The 18,776-nt window shown below is 33.1% G+C and overlaps 1 protein-coding gene across 1 annotated transcript in view; it reads left to right on the top strand.

Annotated features, from left to right (window-relative positions):
• Nucleotides 1-18,776, top strand: part of LOC142318350 (terminal nucleotidyltransferase 4B-like) — a 66,704-nt gene that overhangs the window by 36,642 nt on the left and 11,286 nt on the right. The window contains exons 4-6 of the mRNA XM_075354939.1: nucleotides 7,749-7,985; nucleotides 10,087-10,233; nucleotides 17,788-17,981. Coding sequence (XP_075211054.1) covers nucleotides 7,749-7,985; nucleotides 10,087-10,233; nucleotides 17,788-17,981 — 578 coding nt within the window. The remainder of the gene's footprint in view (nucleotides 1-7,748; nucleotides 7,986-10,086; nucleotides 10,234-17,787; nucleotides 17,982-18,776) is intronic.

Genomic DNA, 18,776 nt, shown 5'->3' on the forward strand with positions numbered 1-18,776 from the left:
AAATATTATAACAAACTGCATGTGGACATCTGTGATATGTTCATTATTTGTAGATGATTTCCAGTGTGTCCTTTGTGAACTTTAGCTACTGGCAAGTGGCTGCTCCAAAACATAAAAACCTGTTTAGAATCATGGTGTGAAATGACTGAATTCATATTTTCTCTGGAGGAAACAAAATCCATTTGCTTTTCACACTTCAGGAAACATGTTGAATGTTTTTACATGGTAAACCAGTCAAACCATGCACACGGATTAGATTTTTAGGATTGTGATTTGACTTACGACTGACGTGGGTAACACATTTAAAGGAGCTGAAGGTAAAATGTTTAAAAAGCTAAACATGATGAGAATTTTATCTGATGATCTTTGGGAAGCTGATCAAGTAAGCTTGTTGGCTTCTACCATACTCTGGTCTGTTCCCGCTTAGATTGTGGCTGTGTGGCTATTCGTCTGCACGGTCCACTGCTCATAGAATGCTTGATGCAGTCCATCATTTGTTCCTCTGTCTTGCTACATGTGTGTTTTGTTCAAGCCTAGTCTATTGATGGAGAGTGATGAGCCATCCCTTGGGAATAGACAAAATCAAATGATCTGCTCTTACGTACCTTGCATTAAAGTGCAATCAAATTATCCAACCATTGATGCTGTATTCTCTAACCTTCATCATAATTGATATCAGGAACAGGCGAGATCTAACATTTCACTAGGCATCAAAGCTTAATGACTTTTGTTAGCTCTAAATATGCAATTACCTGCAGTTCTTGCTCCATTTTATTACCCCCCCTTGACGGCTTTCTCTCATAAATTACTGCTTTAGTCTTTGTCTGTATTAGTAGTGACATATGCTCCTGACACCCTGTTGTCTGCTAAGTTTCACTGTGTTATTTCTCAAATGACTCAACATAATACAACTGTTAGCTTTTGCTGGATCTCTAGCCATATTGGAATTTCAGGTAATGAGCACACTGATAGTGCACCAAAAAGAGGCTTGTTTCCAGCTTCCTTTCACTAATCGTGTTATTTCTGATGATATTGGCCATTTTCTGAAGAGGGTGGTCCATGATGAATGACAAAGTGAATGAATTGCTGAACATCGAACAACTCTGCAACAACAATGAACTCAACAACTGCTTTGAACAATGAACTTTGTCATGTTAAAGAACACTGTATCACCTTGGAACCCCTCATGCAGGAATAATTGTTGAGAGGAGGTTATTTGTCATTTTCGAATAGGGCATATACTAGGTCCAGCCAATGTATGATCTTGTGACATCAGACTGTGTATTACTACTCAGCCTGAAAACATCAACTCCACATATTAAATCAAACAAAGTATTACTTGTTTTCATATTGCATGTGGTAATAAATGTCATATTTACATTTACTATTTATAAACAATAAGTAATTAAATTCTTTATACTAAAATAATTTAAACAAATTTATAAAATAATTTATACTAAATTATTAATTTTTAATAACAAAAGCTTACTTGAATTTTCTTTATGCATCTAATTCAAATTTCTAGCAAGTTCACCATCTTTGCCAAACAAACACTATCACTGTTACATTCATTTCCACTTTCACTCTCATAGTCTAAACATATAATATAACATTCTGTCATTTCATCTATCAGTGTCCAATTTTTCATACTCTTTCAATATTTTTTACTTTTTCACAATAGGGTTTCCAGTCATCTTTGTTCATGGAATTAATTTTCTCTGTAGTTAATTTTTCAAAATCTGTGAAAGTAAATGTATTACAACTCGCCACATGTCTTTTTACAGTTGACCATACCATCTCGATCAAATTCAAATCAGGATGGTACAGTGGGAGTCTTAAGAACATGATGCCCAAGTTTTTTTCAAAAGTTCATCCAAGTGATATTTTTGTACTTTTGATGAAAACCAGCACCTTATTTTTTTACATGTTAATTCAGATGTCACTAGTGTTGTAAATATCATGAAAAAAAGGTGTTTGTCAAAATTTAGTCATCTGTATGCACAATTCTGTTTGACCCTTTGAGAACCCATAAACAAACAGTTACGAAAACTTAAGACAAATAATATTAGAAGAAGCTCTTAAAGAACACATTTTTCCAAATTTAAATTTAATTCCTGTAAAGTCTGTGTTAACTGTTTCAAAAGTATTTTTTCTCAGCAGAACAAAGAACTATATGAATGCGAAGAGCAACACATGCCTCACATCACAATATTGAACAATTGTGTATGCTGTTTTTATTTTTTTGGTTTATCATCTCCATCAAAATTTAAAATAAATAAGGTATCTGAAAAATTAAAAAAGAATCTTGAATTGTGTTTTGACTCAAAAGTTTCTGAAAATGAAAATCCAGCTCAATCTTCTTCACATGAATATGAATTTTAAAAATAAAAGAAAAATGTGTTCTTGCTTCTAAAAAAGTTAAATTTTAAATTATCAGTTTAAGTTTTAATTGATTGTTCAATGTGTCTGAGCATTTGGTTAGACTTACTAGAAAATTAATTGATGTGCAAGGCATTCTACCAGAGTTAAGTAAAAGACAGGAATTAGTAACGACGCAATTAAAAAGTTATGTTATTTTATAAAGGTGACAATAATAGCAGGCTCTGATCTGGTGGTAAAAAGGATTGTGTTAGCATGCTTGTTGATGGTGTCAAAGCATAAGCAAAAGTGCCTTGTTCTGATAAACTTAGATGAATTATATATGTCTCCTTTAAAAGTGAAAACCCTGAGGAAAAAATTGGAAGATCAGAGTTCTGCGAACTCCATCCAGAATGGTGTATCTTGGTTGGTGCATCCAGGACTTATACAGTTAATGTCTGCCCCCACCATCAGAAATCAAATTCATGATTGATGGTCCCAAACTTAATGTTGATTATAAGGACTTAGTACACATCTTTGTTGGTGACTAGGATAACTACAGATCTATGATGAATGTTTGCACCAAATGTCCAAGTAAGCAGGCAGTATTTGACATGCTCAACTTTTCCAAAGAGTATGATGTGTTGCCAGATACAATAATGTACAAACAGTGGGTAACAGCTGAGGGCAAAGATGATTACTGTTCTTCAGACCAAAGATGAGTTTTTCGAATTGTTAGTGGAAACATTGGAAAAGCTGAAAACTGACCATTTCGTGTCAAAGTCTCAAGATGTTTTCCAAGAAGAAAAAATCAGAATTAGGTGAAAAAGAATGTTTGGTGTTGGCAGACTTTGCAGAAAACTTTTCATTTCTTGTTCAAGATGAGATACAAAGCTTCCATTGGGTCAATAGCTGAGTCACAAGTTCACCCTTTTCTATTCTATTTCAAGGAAAATTATGTATTACAACACAAAAGTGTGTATTTTAAATTATAACTTTAAGCATGATACAGAAACATTTTATTGCTTTCAAAAACATTTAACAGACCATATCAAAAAAGTATATCAGAACATTAAAAAACTCATCTATTTTACTAATGGTGCTTCAAGTCAGTATAAAAATAAAAAGAATTTTGCTAATTTGTGCAGTCACAAAAAAGACTTCGACCTTGAAGCTGATTGGTACTTCTTTGGATCATCCCATGTGATAAACACCTGCTATGGTGTGGGAAGAACAACAAAACGAGAAGTGGCAAAGGCAAGCCTGCAAAGGCCATTAAACAGTCAGATACTATATATTGATGTAATGTATTCATTTTGTAAACACAAGCTGAAAAACATCAAGTATTTTTTGATTAAATGCTAAGATTTCAGAAACTAAAAATCAGTTTTGACTGCTGTGAAAGAGTTGTTGGTATTAGAAGCTACCACAAGTATGTTCCTGTGTCAGAAGGCATTGTAAAATGTTACTTTACTTCAGACTCCAAAGACTATGAAGACCATCCTGTGTCAAGTATTGTACCACTTTCACTTAAGGAAAAAGACTCTATTGCTTGTGTGTATGACAATCAGTGGTGGATAGGAGAAGTGGTAGATATTAGCCTCGAAAATGGCAATGTGCAAGTTCATTTTTTTCACCCAGCTGGACGAAGTACATCATTTCAAAAGTCTCAACAAGACAAAGTGTGGGTACTGATCTGCAAAGTCCTGAAAATGTTGACATCACTTGAACTAACTACAGTGACGGGTCATTCTCACACAATTTCAAGATAATATCACAAGGGATATTACAGCTGTTGGTTAACCACATTAAATAATAAACTTTCATTGCTACAAAAATAGACTATTTCACTGAAGAATAATTAAAATTTTACTACAATTTATTTTCTCTTTAATCGTGTTTACAAAAATAAACTAATATAAAAATAAAAATAAATTCTTGAAAAAAGATGTAGACTCATTGAAATCTCAGTTTGGATAAGTTTTACAAGTATTTTTAAATCAAAATTGTATTTGGTTGCTGGTATTAGTTAAGTTATCATTAAATTACGACCTATCAATAATTTAAAAAACCTATTTTATAAATATTGAAAACATCAACTTCAACAACAAAGAAGCTTTTTTTTTTTTTTTGTCTTCAGTCATTTGACTGGTTTGATGCAGCTCTCCAAGATTCCCTATCTAGTGCTAGTCGTTTCATTTTAGTATACCCTCTACATCCTACATCCCCAACAATTTGTTTTACATACTCCAAACGCGGCCTGCCTACACAATTTTTCCCTTCTACCTGTCCTTTCAATATTAAAGCGACTATTCCAGGATGCCTTAGTATGTGGCCTATAAGTCTGTCTCTTCTTTTAACTATATTTTTCCAAATGCTTCTTTCTTCATCTATTTGCCGCAATACCTCTTCATTTGTCACTTTATCCACCCATCTGATTTTTAACATTCTCCTATAGCACCACATTTCAAAAACTTCTAATCTTTTCTTCTCAGATACTCCGATTGTCCAAGTTTCACTTCCATATAAAGCGACACTCCAAACATACACTTTCAAAAATCTTTTCCTGAGATTTAAATTAATTTTTGATGTAAACAAATTATATTTCTTACTGAAGGCTCGTTTAGCTTGTGCTATTCGGCATTTTATATCGCTCCTGCTTCGTCCATCTTTAGTAATTTTACTTCCCAAATAACAAAATTCTTCTACCTCCATAATCTTTTCTCCTCCTATTTTCACATTCAGTGGTCCATCTTTGTTATTTCTACTACATTTCATTACTTTTGTTTTGTTCTTGTTTATTTCCATGCGATAGTTCTTGCGTAGGACTTCATCTATGCCGTTCATTGTTTCAGCTGCGCAGTACTCAGAGGACTGAGTGATGTTGATACGGCCGTTTAAGTCATTGTGACTCACGCCCCTAACAACTACTGAAAGAGCTGCTGCCCTCTTTCAGGAATCATTCCTTAGTCTGGCTCTCAACAGATACCTATCCGATATGGTTGCACCTTCGGTCCAGCTACTCTGTATCCCTGAGCACTCAAGCCCCCTCACCAACGGCAAGGTCTCATGATTCATAGAGGAGGACAAAGAAGCTAAATATAAAAAATATATAGAAAGTGTAAAGTGCAAAGAAGACAAGAAACAACCTTGGATCACTTATTTACAGAGTCAAAATTATATCAATTTTAACAGATTTTTCATGATTTTTGGGAGCCTTTAACTTTTTTATTAGTACAATACACAAGAAACTTTTTTATTTGCCATAAACATCTACAAAAACACTGCAAGTTTTGCATATCTGCCATTTTTATCACCAGCTCTATCAGAGTTATTTAAAGCCAAATTTTGAATTTTTTTTTTAAAATTATTTTTCAAAAATTCATAAAAATTTAGGGGTAACTATATCACCATTAATATTATTTATAGTAAATCTACTAACATATATCTACATATAAAAAAGTAATTCAAACTGTGTATGCCATGCCTGCCTCTTGAAAAAAGTTACCAAAAGTGAAATTTCACAGTTTGTTTGTTCAACTTTATTGGTAATTTTCTTGTAGAAAGAAGAGTGATTGGTAAATAAACCACTGGACCAATCTTTAGCTTGAGAAAATATGATTAAATTGCTTTTGGTGTTTCATCCTTCCAGGACCAATAGTGTTTTTGTTTTTTTGTTCTGATCTTTTCTGTAAACCCTTACAATCACAAAAATGCGGTTGCACACCATAACAAAAATGGCAACCACAGGTAAACTCCTTAAATAAAAAATAAATAAAAAAATAGTTTTAAGGTCCTGAGACACAAGGAAACAAGTGGGTAAGTTAAAATTTTTTTTTAAATTTTTCAAGCAACCAGCTTATGTTTTTTTGAGACGCTTCAAATGGATTGACCCAAATGTAAGCAATGGTTCAATATTTACATTCATACATGATTCTTTAAACTATTAAAAAGTCTGAGTTCACTTAGTTCCATGCCTAGTGACAAACTTCACAAGAATTGTTGAAAATTTCGTGCTGGGATCACTGAAAGCAAAAATGACAAAGAAAGCAATCTTTTGACTTCAAGCAGTTTTGATGAGATAGACCATTCACCATACAGTTGTGAGTTGGCACCAAGCAATTTTCATTTATTCAGCCCAGATAAAAAACTGTTGTAGGAGAATAGTTTTTGTTTAGGTAAAGATGTCATTGAAAGCAGTGCAAAATTAACTATGTATTCTCAACAGCTTGTTAAAAGTTAAAGTACATATAAGAAGACTATGTTAAACAATAAAAATATTTAATTTGTGTAATTGCAAATAAATGTGATGGTTTTTTTTAAAATTTTACTATACTTTTTTCCTTCCCCTTAGTATAAACTGGACACTATTGTTTTTATTTCCTGTGTTTATTTTTTTGAATATTTTATATTGCTTAAAAATAGTCTTATTTAATTAAAATAAATAATATATTTTAATAAAGGAAATAGATTTGCAGTTTATAATATGATTAAATTTCTATTACTTTGCCTCAGTGTATTTTATTTTTTTCTACTGGTAAGTATATAATGCATTATTTCACAGCAGAAGGTGTACATTCATTTTTTGAATTACTTTATTTTTATGTACTGTTAATAAAGTGCCTCAGATATAAGAGATCCCGGAATTGTTGTCCTTGAGAATATTGATGTTCACTATACACCCAGTCCCTACAGTGTACAGAATGGAGTTGTCACTTGGGCTGGATAACTTTGAGCAGTTTTGGAAGATCTGCTGATATGCAAAATTATATATTTGACTTTGCAAAGAAATCAACCAGAAACTATTTCACTCCTCACTTTCTGTAGTAAACGGTATTGGTATGTTTTTTATTATTGAAAACGGTTTTGTCAACTTTAAGAGTGATGTAGCTCATATTGGGTACTATAACAATTACATTGATGTACCTAAAATACATTTTATTTTTATATAATATTAATAGTTGACAATTTTTTTATTTTGTACTCTTCTATGAATGTTAATGATTATAAATAGTACTTAGAGTTCTATAATCAATTCATATTTACTGATCAATAGATATTACTGAATTTTTTTCCCAACAAAATAAGTTTTTTTTTAGTCTCCTCAGCAAACACTTGTGGTGTTGTCATCTAGCTGAGGTTTCTCTTTTTGATTTGGAATAATCGTTATTGTAAATGAGAGAAACTAAAACAAAACTAATGCTCCTTAATCAAAGATCAAAACACTTACAATTGTTGAATCTTTAAAGAATTGCAACTTGTTGAATTTGTTTTTTTAATTATTAGAGTATCAAAGATTTTTATCATGTAAGTCACGGCGTGTAACACATCAAATATGTATTTATTTTATTTATACTTATAAAATATGTATTTTTTTTTTTTGTTAAAAGGTGCCAATAGTTAAATTGACAGATAGGGCAACTGATATTAGAGTTGATATCAGTTTTAATATGAACAATGGAGTGAAGTCGGCTGACCTCATACAGAGATATAAGAAGAAGTACCCAGCACTGGCTAAACTAGTTCTTGTATTAAAACAGTTCCTTTTACAAAGAGATTTAAATGAAGTATTCCATGGTGGGATCTCATCATATAGCCTTATATTAATGACCATTAGTTTTTTGCAGGTATGTATAATTATATCCTTTATGATATATTTGTTAAGATAAGGTATATGCTATTAACTTTTTTTTTTACTTTCTTCAGATGTGAAAAAGCATATATTAAGAGCTTATTTAAATCAACCTTATTATGGGGTTTTCTCATGTTAAATTGTTATACAGAATTATCCTTACCCATCAGTGGATTCAATATCTTTAAGTTCCAATTATCTGTAAAGTGATGCAGCCAGAAAATACTAAAAATAATGAACAAAAAGATTTTGTAAGTTCAGTTAACATTAGTTCCTGAAAATTTGAGCAAATAATAAATTTTGATGCTAATTCATTGGATTGTTTTTAAATATTATTTTTCTATTAACCAAAAATAACTGCTGATAAAATGATGTTGAAATTTTAACCCTGATAAGCACAAAGGTAAACTGTACCTACAGCCTGACCATTTTTTTTTTAGATGAGACAATCAACATAATAAAAAATAAATTAATACAAAATCCTGAAGTCCCTTTATTTATTGATATTATTGTTGCTATTAGAAATATTTGCCAACAGAGTTATTTTAAGCTTGATGATAAATTTTATACTCAAGAAAATATCTTACCAATGAATGGGCTTTCCGTTGTCAGCCATCATATCTGAGATTTTTTACAGTTTTGAAAGTAAAATCGTTCATGATTTTTACTTATGTTCATGATATTTTACTTTGGACTGGGTATGTTGATATTTTTGTGGTCTATTATCCCGTTATATATAATGACCATTTAATAATTTTGAACAAGTTAAATTCTTACCATAATTAATTGAAATTTACTTTTGAAATTTATGAAGATAGGAGAACGAGTTACTTAGATTTTGGTATCAAAATAGATAATAGGAATAAAAATAATCAGTTCATAACTTCAGTACATAGGAAACCCACAACCCTTAAAACCACCATACATAGATATTCAAATCATCTGTGGTCACACAAAGTTAATACATACATATATCAACATGGTTATAAGAGCAATCAATTATACAAAGTATAATGGAAATAATAATAAATTAAATAAAGAAATAGATATTATAAAAAAAATTGCTAAATATAATGGTTATAATGAATCTTTAGTAGATATTATATACAAAAAACAAATGTCAAAAATTAAAAATAATACATATTTAATACCAATAAATAACACACAAAAGATTAACAATGTATATTTAAAATATGAATATATTGATATTGTTGAAAACATGACAAGGGTTTATGATAAAAATTTATTTAAACCTGCATACTAGACAAATAACCATTTAATAAAACATTTGAAAAATAATACACTTTGTTTTCTTAATTCATTACATAAAATGTTTTTATAAATTTACATTTTACAGTAATATCCCATTTTTTACTATTTATACTATATCTTTGTATAGTTTGGTAGTGTAATATTTCTTATTACATTTTTTATGAAGAACCTTAAAAAACATTTTCTAAGGTTTAACTTAGAGGTAGACACTTTAAGGTAGATAAAAAGTAATCTATATTTTCTTGTTTTGCTCATTCTTTCTGATGGCAATAAGGTTTTCATATTAAGAATTTATAACTCATTATACTTTATTTATATCTGTATCACTTTAATAGTCACTTCTAAATTAGTGTGTGAATTTTGACAGAGGCTTTTCTGGTACTTAATTTTTAACTTTTACTTACCAGTGAATTACGCAAATCTTAAAAACATGAAAGTTACATGAAGATTTGGAAGGGAATGCAAGTACACCATAGACACCATAGAAAAAGATCCATAGGAATACAGTTAGTATTGATTTGGGGTATATTAGAAATTCAAGATGTACAAAAAAGGATGTCAGGATTTTAAAGCTATTTTATATCTCGTAACTTATATGACTTATAGTAATGAATTGCAAATGAAATGAAAGAGTAACTCTTTCTGTCTTTCCATAAAAGTGTTCAAATTGAGCACTTAATGTGACGTGGCACACATCCAACCGTTAGGAGAGTTTATCCCATACTTTAACAAGCCTGGACTAATAGAAGTGACCGTTAAAATATTTTGTAGCATTAAATCTTTCTTTTAATATTTAGTTATTTAAGTTTTTTATTTTGTTTTAGCTACATCCAAGACTTGATGCTTTAAGTGCTGATTCAAATCTTGGTGTTCTGCTGATTGAATTTTTTGAGCTGTATGGACGTAAATTCAATTATTTAAAGACTGCTATTCGAATTAAAGATGGTGGTACATATATATCTAAAGAAGAGGTAAATTTTTTAGTGCCTGAATAATTATTTTCTATATTTCAGGTTTATTTACCCATATTTGTAAATGTATTGTGTAAACTTATTTGAATCCGCTTATCTTAAATAACATAATGAACCTTGGCTTCCACAACTCTAAGCAACCCTCTTCCATTTTCTTCAATATTTTAATGCCCGATTCATATGTCTATTCATCTTACTCTTGCTCAATAACCTTTTCTTTTTTTTGTCTGCGGAGGTGGAGGAATACCATTTATGTACTAAGTGTCGGGCTCACTAACAGGTTTCGCAAGATGTTATTTGTGTGTATGTGTGCCTGCGCCCTACCGACTAAACCTTCACCCCTGGATTCCCTCCCCCCTTCTCGAACTGTTTGTGGCATTACTTCAGAAGGGAGGGCAATGCCATCAGGTGTAGTATCCAGAGTGCGCAAGGCTTCATTGCATCAAGACGATCCCCATGTGCCCGGGGGACCCTCTAGGCACTTGGCCACAAGCCTGTCTAGCCCCGCACCCTCCAACGTCTCCTTCCCCTACAGGATTCTTCTTCTGCTCTCAGTTTCACCATCAACTTTGTCACAGCTTTCCAGTCCATTAATCAGGACCCACTGGGTTTCTTCTGGCTGGAACATAGTCTCTCCTCCTAGTACATCAAGCAGTGGAGTTTCCTCTACCTCGCACTTCGGGCAGTTGTCAGTGCAATCCAAATTAAATCGGAAAAGATAAAATCTTAAGCCCCCATGGCCCATCAGGAATTGTATAAGGCTGTATCCCAGCAAGCCATGGAGTCTCCCACACCAGGCTTTTACATCTCCGATGAGCCGGTATGTCCACTGGCCCTTCATGCACCAGTCCCATATCTGTTGTCATTCTATCATCAGCTTGTCTTTGATTTCCTGGGCTTTTCTCTTCTTGTCAGATGGTGGCAAAGTCCTCTGTTCCCTGAGTTTCTTCTGCAGATGTATTGGCATGTGCCCAGCCAGGACTTCTGCGGATTCCCTGGATACCGTTCAGTATGCCAGTATCATTCTCAAACAGTATCTTTGGTGAATAAACTTCAGCTTGCCTCTGCATACTCCATATTTCACTACTTCTACTCAGAGCTCCACACTGTACAGTAATGGGGAGTATGCAGCTCCCACAAGCAATCTCCTGCATTGCTGAGCTGGTCCACCAGTGTTTGGAAAGAGGCTGGCAATAAGCCTTAGCATCCTATTTGCTTTCTCAGATGCTTCGATGGCTTGTGTCTAAACCTAAGTCTTGCATCAATCCAGAGGCCAAGGTACTCGATTGCCAGCCTCATAACTATCCTCCTGCTTTCCAGCATAAACACCAATGTGGGCCACTTTTTGGCAGTTGTTATTTCCACGGCCTCAGTTTTATCCCAGGCTAGCATCAATCTGACTCAGCCATCCAGCCTTGTATCACAGAGAATGAGTTGCAGGATTTAGATACGGCCTCCCGCCACATGTCAGCACTGATCACCAAAGCTAGATGGTCTACATACCCAAATCGCTTCTCGTCCTAAGAAGTGGGGACCTGGAAGACCCTGTCTTTTGTTGTACCGTTCAACCGATGCTCTCCACCTGGCAAACAAGGTGACGCCCCATGAGGTATGATGCACCAGCCAGATCAGGTACATAGGGACCCCAAAACTCTCCAGTGGAACTCATTATTGGGATGCGAAAAGTGTTATTAAAAGCATTTCTTACATCCAGTATTATCAGGACACAGATCTTGCCCCCACTGCCTCATAATCCTCTGCGCCTTATAGTAGATCCCAGCTATGGGCATCCATGGGGGACCGACTTCTGCGAAAACCAAACTGATTCCCAGAGAGTCTGCCCGCCTCCTCTACTGCTAAAGCATCCTTTCGAAGACCTTTGTCAGTGTATCTATTAATGCCAGGAGGAAGGGCGTGCAAAGTCCTTGCCAATCTTAGGGACTAAAACCAATCGCTGCTTTTTCCACCTTTCCAGGAAGACTTCCTCTGCTAATCATAAACATCTGCGTTATAGACATTCAAAAAGGCATTCAGCTCGGCCCGGGCTACCACCTTCATTACCAGGTTTGGCAACAAGTCTTGGCCAGGCACCTTACATGGCGGTATTCGTGATACTGCCTCCACTAGCTCCTCCTTTGTAATGGGTGGGCAGGGGTTCTTCATTACCTCCTCCATCAGTCTTTAATTCCTCTCTTGTGGAAGAGCCCCTGTATGATGTGTTATACTTCCTGAACGTTTCTTATGATAAGGGCAATGATAAGTTCTTAGTAGCACCCTTTTAATCAAAAGCCTGTAGGGCCTCTCCCATGGTCAACATCCACTTCTGAAATTAAGTTTCTCCAGGCCCTCCTCTTTGACATACATATACATACATCGACATACATATATATACATCGTGCAAGATCTTTCCTGCACTCCCTGTATTGCGCAGTGCATATTGCTCTCAGGGAGTGCAGATACTCCCTCATCATCCACCTTCATTCTTTATGACACTCCTCCCTCTTTGTCACTATTTCAGGGGTTCACCAGTAAGTGGGTGGGTGGCCCTGCCCGTTCGGTTTTACCATGGGAGTCCAGAATAAATGTCCTCAAGGCAGTCTGCCATGTGGGAAGCATGTTCAATAACCTTACCGTTAGAATAATCTTTAACATTTTATCATCTGCTGTATGTGGTGAAGGTATCAAATTCTATTGGTTTTAATAAATCTAACTGTATCTTCCCCACTTAACAGTTTATTGTGCTGCTCTTCTTTTGTTCTGATCCTTCTTGTATTGTCCTCTTGCAGCAGACCATTGATTCTTCTTAATACATTTCTTTCAGACATCCTCAAATACCTCAATTAAATTTATTTGCAAATAATGATTTTCAGTTGATGTCTGTTGATTATGACAATCATCAAGTCTTGAGAGAGATATTGTTATGAAATTGTGTTTGACTCCGCGGGCGCGAATAGTAAAAATTTAAGAAATGTTAGTGTTTATTTGAAGGTGAAATAAATAATATAAATTAAATATTAAAGCACTATTAATGTGTCATTTTGGCTTAGATCTATTAATTGGTTGATTGCCATAAGTGATTTTTGATTGCTTCTGAGGCTAAAATAAAATTTTAATACTGTGTTTTGAAAGCAAGTAAGATTCATCATCGACCATAAATTAAAACTATATCTCTGTGTAGCTTCTACAATGGTGAGATATCTATTGTAACAAGTTATCAATTTTTGATGGATCAGTCTTTGGATGTTATCATTGGCTGGAAAGGAACCTCTGCAGCAGTTGAAACAGATGAAAATAACTTTGTTTTAACTTAGACTCTGTGAGAGATATTTATATTTCTTTTATAAAGTTTTGAGCTGATCACACATCGAATCGTCACTAATCGCAGACAGAGAGGTTTTTTTTGTGATTTTGTTTATGAATGCTTTGGGAATATGGAATAGAAATTTTGTAGCAAGTGAAAAACTGCCTTGCATAACTAAAATTTGCACATATGACCATTTGGATGAAAGGCTGATGTTATAGAGGTTGACATTTATGTTTGCGATAGGAAATTTGATTTATGCACAAATGATGTTCAGGCTACAGCTGCTTTAACTGTCTTTTCTCCTAATTAATTAAAAATGCACCCGGTCTCCTCCATAGCAGCAATTGTACAAACAAAATTACATTATTTCTTATAAACTGCTTTTATATTCACCAATTGTCCAGATTTATTGCTTTGCAAAAATGACTTGCGAGAAACAAATTACATTAAACAATAACATAATTGATGAAACAAACATATTTAGGGGTTTTAGTGAAACTTAGTTTTTGGATAGCAGCATTAGAAAGCTCAAATATAATTTTAATAAGTGTCTTGAGAATAAGGATATGTGAAAAAATTTACATTTTTCAAACAATTGTGTTTTCATTTTATATTTTCCATTAGTATTATACAGTTATGTGTAATTTATGTCTGGAAACTATTCCACTCTTAATTTAGCTTACCTTAATACAATTTACATAATTAATTTTAACATTTTATTGTAGAAAATCAGTTTATAATGAGTTTACAGTTAATATTATTTATTCATTATTCTTTCTTTTTTTTTCACATCCAGAGTGATTGTTAGCGATTACTACTTCTTGAGATACCACTGCTGTTCTTTGGCCATTAGGTGTGAAACTACAAACTAAGGATAAATCCTCAGTCCCTGGCCTAAATCTCTTCTCTGATCCAATTACCCACTGGGGTTGGTTATCAAAACTTTACCCTGGGTTACTCAAGTTAGCAGGGGCGTTCTTGCAGGTTTAGAACTGGAGTTAAAGTGAGAGAAGTTGAGGGTATTGTTGTATGAATTGTTGAGGCATTTTTATATGACATAGGTGTTAAGAACCATCATGCATTACCACTCCCGTTCACCAGAGCTGGTGCTTGCTAGTTAAATAAAATGGAAGTTATACAGGAAGGTGTAATATGGAATGAATTTAGAGCTTTGGATATTTAGGAGTAATGATTACATTAAAAAAAATGATTGGATTTAGAAGTTGACAGCAAAGGTGTAAGGTAAATCTACTATACTATCAGCTTTATAACAAACATTAAGAAGAGAAAAATCTCCGAAGACCCAAAGATGAGGATGTATCTCGGTCAGCAGTACTATACAGAACTGGGACTCCTCATAGTTTTAGATAAACATTGTAATAGAATAATGAAATCCACAGAAACAACTCTAATGATGTGAACACAAATGAGGTTTCTAATGAGAATTGTTAAAGAGATAAAATGAGATAGAGTTCAGAGTACAATTAAAACAAGAGTCTATAATCTCTTAAGCTAGAATAAAGAGCACTAGGATTATTATATAGTCATGTATTTAGGATGAGGAGAATAGAAAACTTAAAGGAGTATTAGAGGCAAGAAAGAAAGAAGTCAGCCTCATGTAGCATGGGATGAGTATCTGGCTGAAGTAAAGTGACTGAGTAAAGGAATAAGCATCCAGGAAGTTTAGAGATAGAAATTGGATCACAATCAGTTTATGTAAGTAATTGTTACTTAAAATAACAAATATATTAAAAAATTGAGATTAAATAAAGAATATACAAACACTAATAAATAAACCTGAGCGATTAAAACAAAAAATCATGTGAACTGTATCAATATCACAACTAGTAGACTATAAATCTTTTATGAAATCAAATAATATGGCTGCATAATTACAAGAGGGATTGAATTTTCTCTCCCTCCATGCCAATTATTAAGTTTCTTTAATTTCAGTCATGTTTTGTATAGATTTTTTGTGTATCTTCTTTGTTTTAAGTTAATCATTTTGAAATATCTGTTAAGGAATGCACATTACAAAAAGAAGATTTTTGTAAGAAACATTGTTAAATTCAGAATCGTTTTAGTCCTGAATAGTATTTAAAAAGCAGCTGTTAACAGTTTGTGTTAATGAGCTGTGCGACAGGGAATCATGTTGGGGAAACTCCATTCTCTGGTTGTTTGAATTTTTAATGTTCTACTTCCCATCTTTGTTTTTTCCTCATTATTATATGCAAAGAAAAAAATCTTTGAAACATTCCTGTTCTAAAGTAATTTCTTATTCTAATAATTAAGTTTTCATAAAGATATGTTCATTTGTAGGTGATGAAATCGTGTTTAAATTAAAAGATCTCTCAAATTTTGTTCCTGAATATTTTATCTAACTTGAAATAATTTTTTAACTTATGATTTGAGTTTCCTAAAATTGTTGTATTTTTTTTTAGAGTTGAAAAATCTTGATATGTTTTTATTTAACACTAGGAATTGTATGAGGCATGATTTTAAAGTAAGTACTGTTTTGAAATTCCGATGCAGTTGGTATTCCATACATGCACATTATGTACCCGCATCTGTGGCAAGCCACAGACACCATTATGGAAATATTCGACTGTGTTTATGTTTGTTTATGTTCAAAATGCCTCCATTGATCAAGAATCTTGCCGACTGTGGGTGTGATTCATTTTTTTAGTGTGAAAGCGGCTGAAATTCATCGTCAGATCAGTGAAGTGTATGAAGAAAACATTATGAGTGATGGAGTGCTACAAAAACAGGTTAGAACTTTTCAGGATGGCCGCTAGAATGTTCATGATGAGGAACGGAATGGATGACCTTCTGTCATTATTGAAGATTTGGTGCAGAAAGTTGGCAAAAAAGTGAGAGAGAACAGATGCTTTACGTTTCTCAAGTTTCAAGAATTGTTGTCTATGAAATTGTGACCGAACACTTAAATTATTGAAAATTGTGCTCATGTTGGGTACCGAAAATGTTGACTGAGGTGCACAAAACCAAACATTTAGGCAGTGTGTTGACTTTTTTTGAGCGGTATGATGTAAAGGGTGATGATTTTTTAAGCCAAACTGTCACAGATGACGAAACATGGGTGGCTTACGTTACACTGAAATCGAAGCAGCAATCCATGGAGCGGTGGCATTTAATGTTACCCATGAAAGTAAAGTTTAAGCAGACAGTTTCGGCCTGGAAAATCTTGTGTACAGTGTTTTAGGACAGGAAGGGAGTGTTGCTGCTGGAGCTTTTGCTTCTTGGTGACACAATAAACTCTACAACATATGGTGAGACCTTAAAATGCGTCGTGCAATCCAAAAAAAAAAAGGCATGGCATGGCATGCTGAGTAAAGGGATCCTTTTGCTTCATGACAATGCCCATCCACATGCAGCTAATCAAACTCAAGAACTCATCACATCATTTGGCTAGAAACAACTTGATCACCCTCTATACAGTCCTGATCTAGCACCCAGTAACCAGTAACTACCATGTGTTCCTGCAATTGAAGAAACATCTGGGTGGTCTGCGCTATGATGACTGTTCAAAAGCTGATTGAATGATACAAGTGCCTTAATATTGGTGGCAATTATGTAGAAAAATAGATTAAATTACAGGCTTTCATGTAAAATAAAATTGTTGAGAATAGTGTACATGTTTTTTTAAATTTCAAAACTGTACTTTAAAAACATGCCTTGTATTTTGAACTGACTAGGCATCTCATTTTTTGTATCTGTTTTTTACTCTTGTAAACGTTCAACAGGAGCAATTTAATTGGACATAAGAGTATTAGTATTATATTTATCTCTATTCTATTTTTTATTTTTAATATTAGAATAAAAGTTATAAATAAATCATTAAAAATAACATTCAACATAAACATTTAAATCATTTCTCAGGGCTTATTCCAGAAAAGTAAGTATTTATTGACCCATGATATAATAATCATATTATTTTTACAGTTATGTTTAAAAGCATATGCCAGTAGAAATCTAACCAATTAAGAAATCTTCAAATTAAAGACACATTTACATTTTACACTTTACATTCACATTTTACGTAGATACGTTTTTTGTCAAAAAACGTATCTTTAGCAGTAGTGGGTAGTCAGCAACATAAAAAGGATGCAAAGTTCCTCTTGCAAGAGGGGCTTGCATGCACTTCAGTTATAATCTTTACATTGCTGAAAAATTGTAAGTATTATTTTATTTTAGTTGAAATATAATTACATTTTTTCTTTGTTTTTCTTTAGCTGCAGAAAGACATGGTAGATGGACATCGTCCATCAATATTGTCTATCGAAGACCCATTGACTCCTGGCAATGATATTGGTCGTGGATCTTATGGTGCTATTCAAGTGAAACAGGCATTTGAGTATGCTTATATCACCTTGGCACAGGCTGTGAACCCTCTAAATTCATTTTTAAATGATCCTAATAAGCACAGGTATATCAATTTTTTTCAAGTTATCTAATTTAATTAAGTAATAACTTTAAAGGTGATCTTCATGTTAATTCATTTTATTAATTTTGTTTTCTCAACAAATTTCAAATGGTAAAACAGTTTAAATCTATGGTTAATGACTATATATCAGATCTTGAATTTGTTAATTTATTGAAAAAGTATTTGCCACAATTTAAATTAAATTTTAATAGCCATATGCTAAGAACTTCAAAGAAAATTCAGTAAAATATGGCCAGAAGTTATTTTAATACTATCATGGTAAAGTAATGCTGAAAACAAAACAAGTTTTAAAATAATAAATATGTAAAATATAAAAAATAAAAAATTACAAAAGTTTGACAGAATGAAATGCTTCTCATGCGAAACATTCTTTTATCTGCTCCAACGAATTACTGGTATCCAAAAGATATTCAAAATTAATTTTATAGCAGATTGGGGATTATATAAGAAGCTATTGGTTAATAAACAACTGCCATCTTTGCTAATATCGGTTTAGAAACCTGGATAATATCATAAACATTTTTTTTCTATAACACAATTGTTTAAAAGAATGTTTGATCTCCCCATTAGTTTTTCATTCGTTCTTCCTTGAATAAAATGCTGGCAAAGCAGCTGCTTTGATGGGATTTCAGTGGGTGGAAACTCTGCTTGTGGGAAACAAAACCCAAACTAGTGATTATTGCTACCTAAGCTAGACTTCCTACTCCAAAATCTTAAATAATAATTTTGAATTTGTTTAATTTTTACCAATTTCATTACCCGGTTAAGTAAATTATA

The sequence above is a fragment of the Lycorma delicatula genome, chromosome 1 (assembly GCF_047948215.1).
Source record: "Lycorma delicatula isolate Av1 chromosome 1, ASM4794821v1, whole genome shotgun sequence".
Classification (NCBI taxonomy): domain Eukaryota; kingdom Metazoa; phylum Arthropoda; class Insecta; order Hemiptera; family Fulgoridae; genus Lycorma; species Lycorma delicatula.